Source organism: Haliaeetus leucocephalus, unplaced genomic scaffold (assembly GCF_000737465.1).
Source record: "Haliaeetus leucocephalus isolate CR32 unplaced genomic scaffold, Haliaeetus_leucocephalus-4.0 Scaffold159, whole genome shotgun sequence".
Taxonomy (NCBI): domain Eukaryota; kingdom Metazoa; phylum Chordata; class Aves; order Accipitriformes; family Accipitridae; genus Haliaeetus; species Haliaeetus leucocephalus.
In genome coordinates, this window is record NW_010972595.1 from 1,186,896 (window position 1) to 1,201,318 (window position 14,423).

The following is a 14,423-nucleotide window of genomic DNA, read 5'->3' on the forward strand; positions in this document are numbered from 1 at the left end:
CCCCCCCGCGGCCGCCCCCCCCCCCTCCGGGGGGGGGGGGGGGGGGGGGGGGCAAGGAAGTTTTCCCTGGGGGAATCTATCCCAGGCTGTCATGGCTGGAAAGCCCTGTTGGACCCAAGGGGGTGCTCTGGGGTGGCTGAGCTTCACGTGGGACCAAACTGGGGCTGAAGGGAAGCTTCTCACAGGGTTTGAGCTTGGATGAGAGAAGATGTGGCTCACATATATGTGTTCCAGCAGTAAGACCTAATGTCCTGTTCATTAGAGCCATTTAGGCTTTGGCAAGGAGAAATTAGTATAAATGACCAAGGGAGGGCCAGGGGGAGACAGGGCTTGTCAACCTGTCGGTGGCACTCTCGGCGTCTTCACAACCGGGTGGTCTATCTTCTGGGGCTCCACTTGGACACCAGGTCCAGCCCCCACCTCACACCTCCGTGGGTCCAGCACCAACCCACTTTGGTTTCGCAGGCACTTGCGGGCAGGTGAGTGGACGTCTGAGCCCATTTAATGTCTCTGTAAGTAATCTCAGGTTGTCTTCACCTTCTGTGCAGCCTGGAAAACAATGTAGCAGGTGAGAGAAACTGGTGTGCTGAGCTTTCCAGTAGGTAGACCAAGGAGATGTGTGGAGGAAGTGTGATGTTTTCTTTCATTTCAATGTATTGTGTGTCAAAAGACGCTCTAGCGCTTTTAACCGGTGGGTCTCCTGATGGAGACATGCTGACCTGAGTGCTTCATTAAACCTCAGGAAACAGAAGGATTTGTTAAGGGGCTAATCAAGATTAGTGTGGGACTAATCTTGCTTCTCAAAGGGTTAAGAATATAATGGCCACGGAAATCAAACTTCGTGTTTCCTGCAGCATCTTCTCCAGTACTTGATTAGTGTTTGGGTTCAAACTGAACTCTCTCTCAAAGCACAGCCTGTAATTGATAAGTTTTGCTAATTATCAGTGTGAGGGGAATAGGCAGCCACAGTGGGTCACTTGGCTTCTGCCTAGTCATCGCCTGTAGATCGCCCGGGCTCACCTGAGACCTGCTCCAGCCCTCCCGGCAGCTCTAGGAGCCTCTCTGCACCCCGAGCCCTGGCTCCTGGGCTGGCTCCAGCAACTCCCATCAAGCGAGCGAGTCAGATGCCTTCGTGCTGCAGCTGGAAAATATATTTATTTTGTAGGTATTTATATATGTTTAAAGGAGATTTTATATATATATATATATATGGGGGGGGGGGTTGCTGTAATGTTGCAAACAGGCCTCCAGAGATGGAGGTGGTGAGCCAGCTCCCCTACATGGTCATGACAACACGTAGCCATGGGGAGGGCTGTCAACAGCCAGCGAGGTCCTGTCTGCCCCACAGGCCACTGCAGAGCATACGCTGGCTGCTTCTGACAAAGCTGAGGAAGCTTCGTGAATACCGAGGCAGGGTTACTGAAGCTGGGTCTGACAGAGATTTATGTCTTTTAAATAGTCCCCCATCCCTCTGAGGGTGTGGTTGAAACACTGGAAGCTGCCAAGCAGCATCGGGATTCCTACAGGGGTTTGGGGTGGGAAGGGGGGGGGCTTGACAGCCTCGACAACACAGAGCCTTAGCAGTGCCTGCAAATAATTAAACACAAATGTAGTTAAAACAAGTCACCATGGCCCAACTTAAATGTCAGACATGTTCTGTGTAACGCACAGATCACTTTTTCCCTTGCCGACCCTTTTCCATTCATCTTTCCATTGAGAACCGCTCAGGTTACCGTAGGGATGGATGAAAGGGCATATATGTAACAGGAGCCAGATGAAACCATCATCCAGTGCACCAAGACTCAGCCTGAGAAAAAAAAATCTCTTCTTGAGATTTCAAAACCTAGGTTTCCTTGGGTGCTTTTGGTTTGGGTTTTTTTTTACATTCATCACAGTGTACATCTTCCCTTGCTTTCAGCTGGAAGCACGGCCCGTTTGCTCTGTGCAATATGGAGTGTGGAAGTACCAGGCACAGAAGGTGTCTGAACTCCATCAGGAAAGCCTGTCACCATCACCTTTGTCAGTCTCTTCTCCAAGCCAAGGGGGCTTTGCAAGTCAGCTCAGCTTCTGAATGCTTCCCTGCCTCTTTCTCTCACCCATGTACACAGCTTTTCCATTTCATGTCTGCTGAGGATCCTTAGAAACTTTTTATTTTTCTCTGAGCAAGAAAAGTTCACAACTGGACCCCCCTGTCCCAGGCGCCTGTCCCTGCTAAGGTCCCCAAATATCTCCCACAGGTTCATGACCGCCTGGATCGCTACTGCTGTGGGTTTCAGCCTGATCCCTCTGAGCCCTGCATGGAGGAGATGCTCCACGAGAAGTGCCGAAACCCGGCGGAGCTGGTCCTGGTCCACATCCTGGTACGTCCGCCCGCTCCCAGGGGCTGCTCTGGGGCGAAGACGGAGATGCCTGGGAGGCGCTTGCAGGGCTGAGGTGTCAGCAAAGGGGATGTAGGTGCCATGGTGATGCTGGGTCCATGGTGGGAGGTGTGCCTTGGCACGGAGGGACCTGGGCTTAGGCAGCTGCTAGCCCCCAAATACTCTCAGGATTTCTCAATGCATTAAAAAAACAGCCTAAACCCCTGAACTGGTGACTGCCCACAGCAAGTGAACTTTTCCTACTCATCCTGCTGGCAGGTCCGGAGGAGTGCACCGTCCCGCCTGGTGTTCATTGACAATGCGGGCAGGCCACAGCACCCTGAGGAGAAGCTCAACTTCAGGCTTCTGCAAGGCATAGACAGGTAAGAAGGGCAATGCGCACCCTCCTGGGAGCACTTCCCAGGCGAAGGCTGAGCTTGCACACGTGGGGTGGACGCCAGCCTTGTGTGCACACCTTTGTGGTGCTCCTGGCCTCCCTGGTCGGGCACCCCTGTGAAGTGGGGCCATTTCCCACCCAGGACGGGGCAGGTGGGTGGGCTCTCAAACCCATCACACATGCCTCTGCCCTGAAACTAGCTCTTCATCCTGCTCTGGGTGGCTGATGGCAATCTCCAAAGCCTATTTCCCCCTCTCTAATTGGCAGCCGCACAAAAATAATGAATAATCAGGTATTTCAGCATTTCTTGCGTCGTTGCCCATCAGGCAATTTGGCACACTATAGTCCCCTTGACTTGGATCCGTTTCTGGTGGAGCTGTCCTGCATGCTCGCCATGGGCAGAGTTCTAAGCAGGAGGCTCCTCATCCCGTGTTCCTCTGGGTGGACTTGCATCAGTTCTTGAAGCACTAGGGTGGCCTTTCCTTGAGTATCCTGTTGCTCCCCTCCTCCCTGCCTGGCCTTCCCTGAGTAACCCCTTCCCTCCCTCTCTCTTCTGCTCCTCCGCTGCAGCTTCCCGGCTGTGGCGGTGGCCACGCTGCGGTCGGGCAGGTTGCAGAGCCTGCTGCTGGAGTCACTGCGTGTGGATCGGGAGTTCTGGGAGAGCCACGGCGGTGCCAAGGGCCTGAGACCCCTGCTTCAGACCATCGACAGGCGGGCACGCATCCTGCTGCAGTACATCCAGGAGTGCAACCTGACGGTGTTCGAGGACTCGCCGCGCTGAGCTCCTCTGGCCGGCGCGGTGCGCCTGCCTTGCAAATCCCAGCAGCAATGGATGTACCTCACACCCTCAGCGTGGGAGATGTAAGACTGTGTGCTTGGCTCTCCAAAAGGCGTTTCCCCCCACCTTGTAGAATACCCTGGAGAACGAGACAGGATCAGAAGGAGTAGGAAAGAGGAGGAGATGTCTCCTGAAACAACCCACAACTGCTTGAGAAAGACAAGTTATCAAGTAAAGGTCTCAGCATGGATTTTCAAAGGAGGGGCACATCCATGAGACTTTTTGGGTGCCTTCACCCCCTCCACCCCAGCAACTTTGAAAACTGGAGGCTTGGACAGTTGAACAGCCTACGGGGACCCTGGGAAGGGTTAAAGAAGCAGTGAGAGGCACTGCTCAGGGCTAGGGGAAGTCACTGGCAGCCTTTCCATGGCTTGCACTGGGCTTTTTGATGATGCCTTCGCTTTTCCCAAAACATCAGAGGCAGAGAGGCTGGAGTGGTATGCGGGAAGTGGAGGGGAGCTTTCTCAGTGGATTAAGCAGGGGCAAGTTGCCCCAGCTGAGCTCTGTCTTTCCCCCCGCGGAGGTGATGTGTGCCTGGGAGCGAGTGCAAGCCACTGCCCGAAGCCGGGGCCAGGCGGGACCCCGACTGCAGGCAGCACATGGCAGCAACTGCCCTCGCAGAGCCCGTGGTGCCGTCCCCAGCGAATACTGTCTGTGTGCCTTGCGCCATGCCTCAGCAGGCTTGGGCTGCTGCCAAGGTGCATTTTTGAGTGTGGGATTTGGAGATTTAAATCTCTTACTCGCTCTTTCCCTTCACTGTCAGGGGATTAAAAGGCAAACCTACCCCAAGCTCTGCCACTTGTGAAAAGCACTCCTCCCTGCTCTCTTAGGCACGGCTGCGTGAAACTCTTTCCAAGGCTTGCAGAAATAGCTTCCTGAAACGCCAGGCTATTTCAGCAGAAGGCAATCAAGTGCAAAATGCTTTCTGAGCACCCTGGCACATCCAGCAGAGCCCATCCCGCTCCTGTCATCCCTTAGGCTCTTGCCCAGCAACCCACTGTGATGGGGCACAGCAGTGTCCCAGCCAGGCAGGTCCTCAAGTGTCAGGGCTGAGAGGTAATTCAAAAGCAAAATGAACATGAGGAAAAAAGATACAGGGACGGGCTCTGTCAGAGCCTCTCGCTCTCCGCAGTGTGTTTACCAGATAAGGCATGCAGTCAGTGTTTGCTTGCCAAAAGCAGCCGGTTCCTGGCCTGTGGGCTGATGGTTTGCCACCAGGAGAAGACTTCTTAAAGGGTCCTCAGGGAGCAGCCCTCCATTTCTCGAGCGGTACATCCTCCATGCTTGAGGCACCCCAAGTTACTTGTGCCTTTGCAAAGTCTTGGTGAGACCGGCATGGGCACCCGCGCTGTGCTGCTGTCCCATTGCCCTAGCTTTGGAGAACACGGGCATCCACGCAGTGGGAGAGGCAGAAAAGGTGGGCACTGATGCCTTCCCTGCTCCATCCCTCTCAGCACCATGTCAGTTTTAGAACCTGCAAGGGGATACTTTAACACCCATGCTGATAAGCACAAGCAATTACCCTTTTTTCCCTTCTTCCTCTTGCTGAGGAGAAGATGAAGCAAGGCGTGGGTGACATGAATCAACAACTGCGAGTGCTCTCAGCAAGTGTCGGCACTCAGCATCGCGGGCATGTCAGCATCCAGATCGCCGGCAACATCTTACTGGAGTCCTGTCCTCCAGTTAGGCAGGGAAAGCCTTTCCCCCATCACCCCCTCCACCCCATGAGTTATCACCCAGTTTGGTGCGCCGTGGGAAGGATGACTGTCGGGGAAGCCCCGCTAAAGCCCAGATCATGGGCATTCATTATCAGGAGGTAAGCTTAGCCTATAAGCATGGAGGAGAACAAAATAACTCCTCCTGGGTCCTGTGAAAAGCCATGCCCTGGCGTGACCTTGTAAGAATAAAGGAGACTAAATGTAACATAATTAAATCCAGAAAATATGCTGTGAAAAGCTATGTGGTAACAAGGGCATTAGGATGTGTAACATCAGTCATAGTCTTGTTTTTCTCATTAAAATGAGAAATTTAATTAAAAGAGAGGTTTTCATCCCATGTAAGCCAAGTTCTCAGTGAGAAGCAAGAGGAAGGTGGGGCACTGTGCAGTGGCCAAAGCTGTAGACTTTGCTGTGCTGGAACAGCAACAGCTTTTGCCTTGCCTTTGGTTGCATCTGCTTGACCTTAACATTGCACAAGGTAGTGGGGATTTTTCTAGGGTTTTTTGCATGTCCTTAGTTGTAATATGTGAGTTTGCTGGCTAAACACATATGAGAACATCTGTAGGCAGTTACACGTGTGAATAAAAATTGCTCTTGATTTAACAAAGAGCCATGTATGGATAAATGAGAGAAGCAAAATCCATGATCTTGCTGAGACTGATCGTTAGTCTCCTCCAATCAGTCATTTTTTCCATGGGCTTGTCTATGTAGCCAGCAAAGTGCACAGGCTCTGAACTGTGGTCACGGCTGTTTTGAGAAATCCTGTGGACTGCTCTTGTCTGAGCCTTTACAATGTAGTGTTGGGTTCAGTTTGCTCCAGCTATGTATGTGTCATATTTCCTATGATAAACTTATTTTTATGGTTTTATAACGTAGTTATAAAAATTCACTTGGGGCCATGCTTGACAAACAAGATCTCAGCTCAGCAGTGATCCTGTTCTAACCAAATTTCACCCGGCATCATCACGGATCATGTTGGGATGGGGTAACAAAAAAAGGACACGGTCCAAGCTGGCTGTGCTGCTGGGGCAGGACTCCTTTGGCTTTAAGAAGGCAGCAGCAGCTAAGGAAGGGAAAAAACAGTGGAGAAACAAGCTAAGGCACCTTCCCTGGGCTTACGAGTGCTGAGGTGCAAGTAAGTCCCAGTGGGGGCAATTAAAAGCAACCCCCATCCTACCAAGGATGCTCTTGTTAGCATCACTGGTGACAGGATGGAGGAGAGCAGCAGCAAGGAGCCAAGGCCATTGGGAAAGTGAAGCCGTCTGGATGCGAGTGCCCCTGGGGGCCCAGAAGCACGGGCACAAGCTGCCGCTCACCCCCCACATCACCCGAAAAGACCCAGGGTGAAAGCCAGATGCAGCCATGCTCCGCCTTGTTCTTCCCCCGGTCACTTCAAGAGCTGCCAGAAAAGCCCGTAAGGTTTTCCTCGAGGTGCCAGGCAGCGTTCCAGCCAGGGCTCCTTGCAGGGGGGCATCCCTGCAGCACCCTCGTGCCCACCCTGGGCACTGCGGGAATGTGCGGCTCGATGCCGGCACTCAGGGAATAGCGTTTGAGAGCGTGGGCGTGCACCCTCTCGGGGCTTCATGAGGAGGGAACAGCTTCTTTCCACAGTGATCCAGGTGGCATGATCTGTGTTTAACACAGCCCATCAGCTGGCAGAAAACAGGGCTGGAGGAAGGCAGGCAGGGGCCAGATCAGCTCCAACCAACTGAACGCACGCACATGCATGCATGCAAACACATGCACCCCCACCCCTGTGCATGCATGCACCCGCATATGCACACAGATACACATGAGTGCACGCATGCATGCACATTCCCCCATGCACGCGTGCACACGCATGCATGTGCATCCCCCCCATGCACACCGACATCCACCCAACCCCCCCACCAGGCACACTACTCCTGTTCAGCCTGTTCTTAAGCCCCCCAAAGCTGGTGACCCCCAAACGCCCCCCCAGAAGCCTGCTCCAGTGCTTTGCTGGCCTCACCCTCCATAAAATGCTTTTTTACTGCATTTAAGGACCACTTATTGAGCTGCCCATTGCAGCCACAGGACACCAAATAGCCCTTGCAGCAGTCCTGTCCAGACCTCACAGAGCAGCCCAAGCACCCGCTGAACCCATGCACTGGCCAGAGATGACACCAGTGGGGTGGCACTCGGCGGTGACACTCAGAGACCCCACAAGATGCTCAGCAAAACTCACCCAAGCATCCCTGTGCCGCATGGGGGAAGCATGGGCCAGCAGCCCCCTGAAAGGCAAGAGCTAGCAAGTAAATCTGAATTTATTGTTAAATTGCTGGATATAAAAATAATCTGACTTTTAGAAAGCAATTTATTTATGCTTTCAGTACTTGCTTAAATATTTATGCGGAAAAGGAAAAAAAAGTCCACTCCGACATAGGACTATCGTTGTAGCAACGGCCTTTAAGATTAATGGAAGTAAATTAGCCTGATGTTTTATTTACATCCAGCAAAGCAATAGATAAACTCTCCTCATGATGGATTTTCTTCATTAGTTGGGCGAACGCCTAAGGTATAGCTTTTGACATTGTTTCTTCCAAGCGGTTAGACAAACAGTTTATCAAAAGAGTATAAAATTGTCAGGAAATGAAGCAGATTAATGACCAGTAAAGGGAAGATCATTGAATTTATGATATAAGTAGCAGTACCACTGGAACTTAAGAAATGGCTTATTAGATAACCGACATGTACACGCATGCAGAAGCGCTGAGCCCCCCCTGGATCCTCTGCCCTGGCAGCGGCTGCTCCCCAATTCATCCCTTCATGGAGGTCTCTCCACTGAGGCTTCACCTCCCTCCTCCTTCCCTCCCCTTAGGTCTGGGTTTATTCTGTAACACTCTCATTAGAGCTTGTGAACATATTATTTTCTCCCAATTAAAAACCTCTTAGACTGGAACAGCTTCAGGGACAATAACCTTGTCTTAGTGCCTGCGCAGCAATAATGGTTTCCGCAACCTAATTTGGTGATTTTGGCTGCTATTACAGCAGTGATAATCATACCAATAGCAACAACAATAATATGTAGGACTTCTCCGGTCTTTTGATTCTTTGGAAAAAAAATCCCCCAGCGTTAGCAGTTTATGGATCCCATATGGCTCCTCCAGCAATTACCTCTGGAATGATAATTAGCTGTGAGATAAGGCAAATAAGGGAAAGGAGACGGGGAACCTGGGGGAAAGGAAACATTCCTTGCAATAGCAGAGGGGCTGTGCTTGTGGGCGTCCAAGTTCTCTGCCCCCCCCAGGCATGGGCTCAGGTTTTCAAGCTTCAAAAGAGGGATTTGGGGTGCAAGGATGACTAAGAAACACCAATTTAACCGCTGCCATGGATCTTGGTCTCCCAGTGCTGTCTCCAGCAGGTGGCATTGACTCGACAGGCTGTCTTTTCCCTGCGCTTGCCAAGAGCGTCTTAAAAGTTTCATCTCTGGACCGGCAAATTTCAAGCTGCTAGAGCATCATTAATTCTCTAATTCCCTTGCAGCCTAATCTGCCCAGCTGTACTTTATATCCCTCCACCACCTCCTTTTCCCTTCTGTTACTGTCTCTTTCCAGTGAAAATCCAGATTTGCAGAAGCAGCAGGTTGCTCCAGGCTGGGAACATCGGGAAGCAGGATGGAGCAGGACAGCTGTTTGGAGGACGAGAGGCCACAGCAGCCAGGGTTCTGCCCACCCAAGTGTGGACCTATGCACTCGGCAGCCGTGGGAGAAAGCAACCTTTCCTCCCTGCATGGTGTCTAAAATGCACTGCATGGTGTTTAAAATGCAGCTGTGCAGAGGTGCAGGAATGGCTCTTACTATTTAAAAACCTATTGCAGGGACAACTGCAGGGACCAGTCCAAAAGTCCTGAAGTTTAGGAGTTCTCAGGAGCGCTGATGATCCTACCAGAATAGTAGGCCTCCAAATACTACCCAAAATAGCTCTGGAGGATGAGGTCTCTTAAACTTGACCATCCCATTGTGCCTACTGGTACGTGCTGTGCCTCTTCTTCACACAGCACAGAGCACCATGGGCATGGAGGGATTTAGTGTCTCCAAGCTTGCAAATGAAGTGTAAGGACAATCCCCCCAAAGGAGGCACCATTAATGAAGTGATGGAGGTAAAACTCTTGCTGTAAGTCTTTGACAAGGTGGACTGGATCTGAGTGTGGACAAGCCTCTCTCTCCGGCGTCACCCAGGCATTTGTTCTTCTCTGGTTAATCAGACGTTGTGGGGTTATGCTGGCCTGCACCTCGGCTCTCTGCAAAGGGCATCTTGATGGCTCTTTCTGGATTGAAGACCTCAAATGGTGGTCAAGTTTCCAAGAACTCATCCTCTAGAGCTGTTCTGGATGCCTGCTGTTTTGGTAGGATTGTCTCCGAGATGGCAGACTGTCCCTCTGCAGCCCATAGAGGTGAGCGGGGGAGCAGATGCCCACCTGCAGCCCGGGGAGGACCCCACGCCGGAGCAGGGGGATGCCCCCCAAGATGGCCGTGACTCCGTGGGAAAGCCCACACTGGAGCAGTTCGTGAAGGACTGCAGCCTGCGGGAAGGACCCACACTGGAGCAGTTCGTGAAGAACTGCAGCCTGTGGGAAGGACCCATGCCGGAGAAGTTCATGGAGGACTGTGTCCCATGGGAGGGACCCCATGCTGGAGCAGGGGAAGAGTGAGGAGTCCTGCCCCTGAAGAATAAGAAGCGGCAGAGACAACGTGTGATGAACTGACCCCAACCCCCATTCCCCGTCCCCCTGCGCCGCTGGGGGGGGTAGGTAGAGAAAATCAGGAGTGGAGTTGAGCCAGGAAGGAGGGAGGGGTGGGGGGAAGATGTTTTAAGGTTTGCTTTTACTTCTCATTATCCTGTTTTGATTTGATTGGTAACAAATTAAATTGATTTTGTGTTTTTTTTCCCCAAGTCAAGGCTGGTTTTTGCCCATGACCATAATTGGTGAGTGATCCTCCCTGTCCATGTCTCAACCCACCAGCTTTTCATTGTATTTTCTCCTCATCCCACCAGGAGGGAGGATTGAGCGAGTGGCTGCATGGTGCTTTGCTGCTGGCAGGGCTTAAACCACAACAACGAGAGGCGAGAAGGAGGAAGGGCAGAGATGTCAGGTCTTTTCTTGAAGCTTGTGAGCTTTCTTGACCAATACCAGGAAATAATATTGCAGTCCGCGGGGGTGTTAACTCAGCATATGGGCTGCCTGACCTTTCCCCAGCTGTCTGGAGGTGGTAGCGTGTGGTGATACCTTCAGAAAGCACCAGAAAGTGGTGAAGATTTTTCCTACTATACTCAGCCTTGGGAAAGCGGAGAGAAACTCTCCAGAGACAGTTCAGTCCCGTCACCCCAGTGTAGCCAGATGAATATGGGATTTTTCAAACCAGGTGTAGGGAAGAGCCCAAGGAAAATGTGAGTGTTGCTCTGCATACAAACAGATGGGACATGCCCACGCAGGGGGTATTTCCCCAGGGGGGGTGAGCATGGCTCAAGCGAGCTGCTGGTCAAGCTCTCTGCTTGAGCAGGCATGGGACCGCCTCCTCCAGTCCCACTTTTGGGTGAGTTTTGCTCCATTGGATTTCATTTGTGGCCATATCCGAGCAGTGATGGAGCTTTTATTGCAGGATGAGGCTCCTGGCGCAGGCTACGCTGCAAGTGTTGCCATATTTTTGCAGGTGTTCGATTTTAATTGCCCATTCTGGCTGCATCAGAAAAGGCTTGGAGTAAGAAACGCATGTTACATCCCAGGGCTGTTTATATACATAAACAATCTGGGGTTTATTGCCTTGACCTTTTCTGAAACAAGTTCTTGGCTCCTCTGAGTTAAGTCTTGAAAAAAGGGGGATCTATTAAGCTGAGCAGCAGATTTGGGCTTCTAGGAAGCACATCTAGGTGCCAACAGGATACCAGGAGGCTGAGATTTGCCACAGTTGGGACAAATCTTCTTTAATGGGTTTTGTTCAGTTCACCAGGGTCTTCCAGTTCTGCTCCTTGCCCACAGCAAATAGTCTGGGAGCAGGGAATTGGTGATCATATTCAATTCAGGGTCATTCAGCATGGTTTTCTTTGATTTGGAGTGAGGGGGAGAGGTGGCTCAAAACATAGACACAGAATGGTCAGGTTAGGTCAGACACTTGTTGCTTTAGCCTTTGAGCAGAAACCTGGCATCACATGCAAGGAGCCATAATTAGGTATACAGAAAGAGTTCATCCTGGCCATTCAAGTCAAAGTTGAAAGCTAAGGGTGCAGAGATCAGAGGTCTCTTTCCCCTCTCTGCTTCCACTGAAGACCAGAGCAATCTGCTGAGGAGCTGCTCAGAAGCTGGTTGTCACACCTGGCTGGTGACCTCTGCCTGGTGCTGCCAGGCCTCCGCCCAGCTCACAGCGGGTTTGCACACCTCAAGTGCTATTCCATTCTCCATACCTTCCCCCAGCTCCGTCCCCATCTGGGTGTGCTTGCCATCCTCAGCTGTAGGGTAAGGGGGGAGCAGGACGTTGACCTTGGGTCCTCCAAATGGTTGGGGTCCAGCTGGAAGGTTAAGATGGGGTAGCTTGTACTGCTTCCTCACCTCAGATAAAAGACATGAAGGTCTCCAGGACCTTTAGCAACCCTAACTGGTCTCAGAAAAGTTAAACATGTGGACATATGCCCATAGCACATGGAGAGATGAGCCGTAGAAGCCTGCTCTCCACTACTGGCAATGCTGCCCCTGTTGGCACAGGCGAGCTATTCACTGCCACGGACAGCTGGGAGGCTTTGCAGGGTGCTGCAGCTGGTTGCAAAGGGCGAGCAGCCCTCTCCATCCCCACCCCACCATGGAGGCCTGTTAAAGAATTTTAGTCATGGGTTTCTCTTGGTTTGCTTTATTAACAATTCAGAGTTGGGCCACCACTGCAGTGAATGGCAACCTTCCAAAAATTTCTCAGTCTTATATACCTTTTACCACCTATTATCCCAGTCCAAAGTCTTTGTAATTTTCCAGTTGGTCTCGGTTCCCATGTCGTTATCATTCATCATCATCATCTTATCTCATCAATTCTTTTGTCCCGATTGTTCTGAAGCTAGTGGTTGTAGGCAGAAAGTCTCCGGTCACTTATCTTCTTACACATCAAAGATCACCTTTGAATTTCTGAAAATCACTCAAGTTGTTTTATTAATTCATCTTACTCTAAAGTTAATCACTTACTCTTATCTATTCTTATGTCTTAGGTCTAAGATGTTTGTTATGATCTTTCTTCTGTTGATTCAGCTTGACTGGGTTGTAAGCCAGCCATGGTGAAGGCTATACAAGGGATGAATAAGCAGCTTATGCATATTGTTTTATAAGCAACTGCATTCTATTAATCACATCTAAACTAATCTCCAATCATTTGTTAGATGTTTGATATGAATAGTCTTAGAAACAATGAGGCTTAAGGCCTAGTTCCCTTTACAGGCCTGAGAATGGACCTTCCCTGCAGACCTAAGTTTGCAAACTCAGTTTTTTCCCCTATGTGGAGGAACTATATGGAGGGTGACCCCACGCCGGGGACTCCTGGTGTGCCTTCAGCCCCTCCTAGCTAGCCCCGACACTAAGAAAAGTGGTTTCTGTGGTGGGGTTGAGCAAAAGCACACCCACCAAATGAAATCCAGCTAGTTCTTTATTTGCAGAGCAAACAGCAGAAGGGAAGCCAGTGCTTGCTGTCCCCATCCAGCCGCTGGGCACCGCAAGCCCTGGGCTGAAGAGCATTCAGGACTGATTTCAACACCAGCCTCCTGCCTGCGCTTCCCACCAAACAGCTGGTTTCAGAGCAGAGATGGTGGCTGAAGTGAGGGTGAAGTGGAAGGGCTGATGCTGGTCAACTAGGGAGCCTTTGCCTATGGAGAAGTGCTGGCAAGTGGTCTCAGTGCTCCTGGCTGAGGGATGAGGCTGGGGGAGCTGGCCAGGGGTAGGCATCTCGCCTCTCCCATGCCAGAAACAGCCAGAAAACCACTGCTCGTACAGCACACCTGAGCTCCAGCGCTGAGGGGACTTTGGGGCAGGTTGGGGCAGGATGCCTGGGTGGAACACGACCAGTTTACCTGCCCAGCTGCTTTGCTGCAGTCCCGAGGCTTAGAAGGCAGCTTTAGGAAACCCTTTGGCTGCCATTCCCCAGCTCTGTTGTTATCCATGGCCAAATCTAATCAAACATCCCTGATGTTCCTGAGCAAACAGTGTTTAAAACTTCAGAGACTCGGGCTCAGGGTGGCTGAGGGAGACTAGTGGGCAAGAAATGCAGCCTCCCTCATCGGCCTTGCGTCAGCCAGAAATTTAGGCTGAGGCAGGCAACAACCGTGGAGGGGTGAAATCAGCCAGTGTGGTCTTGCCCAGGGTTTTACAGGGAGAGGAGACAACTCATGGGGGAGAAGAGGTCCACCCTGCCTGCTGAGCTACCCCCCTGGGCGATGCTGGGGCCAGCCTTGTTTCAGAGGGGTGGTGTGGGTGCCACCAGCCCCCATGTCACCAAAGTCCCCCGTAGGCTCCGTGGAGATGCCAGCACCACCTGGGAGCCGTGTACTTTGGCTGCACTCAGATCAGCCTTTTGAGAGCAGCAGTGGGGTGATATTTGTCCTGCTTTCTGACTCTGCGAAGGCGGGATTAGGACATCAGAAAGTCCTGCTGCTTAATTTTCCTTTGAAGGGACTTGGAGAAAGAAAGGAAAGGAAGAAGAGGGAAGAACAGAGCACTGAGAGTGGGCAGCCTGTGTGAGCAGATGTGTAAGAAGAAAGTATTAGGGTAACATGTCTGAGCTTGTAATTTGTGATCTTGAAGTGTCCTCAGACACTCAACCTTCCCTGACAAAAGCTGGTATTTTTAGCACAAGATGAGAAACCTGAGTCAAAGGCATCCGCTGTGGTCCCTGCAGCGATGAGACACGGCCCCCCCCCCATTGCCAGGCAAACCCCAGGCTCCTGCCCCACCTGCAGCCAAAATGACATCGCCCTGACCTTAGGCTGTGACCCCCTCACCTCGGCGGGACCAGGAGGTATGGCACCCACCTGCCTTGCTGCCGGGTCATCAGAAACCAGCCTCCCTGACACGGCAGCACGCCGATGTACCCATCCCCATCCCGGGCAGTCCTGGCTCTGAAGGGTAG

The 14,423-nt window shown here is 51.7% G+C and overlaps 1 protein-coding gene across 1 annotated transcript in view; it reads left to right on the forward strand.

Annotated features, from left to right (window-relative positions):
- The window catches only part of FAM198A (family with sequence similarity 198, member A), a 15,879-nt gene extending 12,344 nt beyond the window's left edge, over positions 1-3,535 (forward strand). Inside the window, exons 4-6 of the mRNA XM_010562423.1 lie at positions 2,238-2,360; positions 2,637-2,740; positions 3,325-3,535. Coding sequence (XP_010560725.1) covers positions 2,238-2,360; positions 2,637-2,740; positions 3,325-3,535 — 438 coding nt within the window. The remainder of the gene's footprint in view (positions 1-2,237; positions 2,361-2,636; positions 2,741-3,324) is intronic.
- The last annotated feature ends 10,888 nt before the right edge of the window (positions 3,536-14,423 follow it).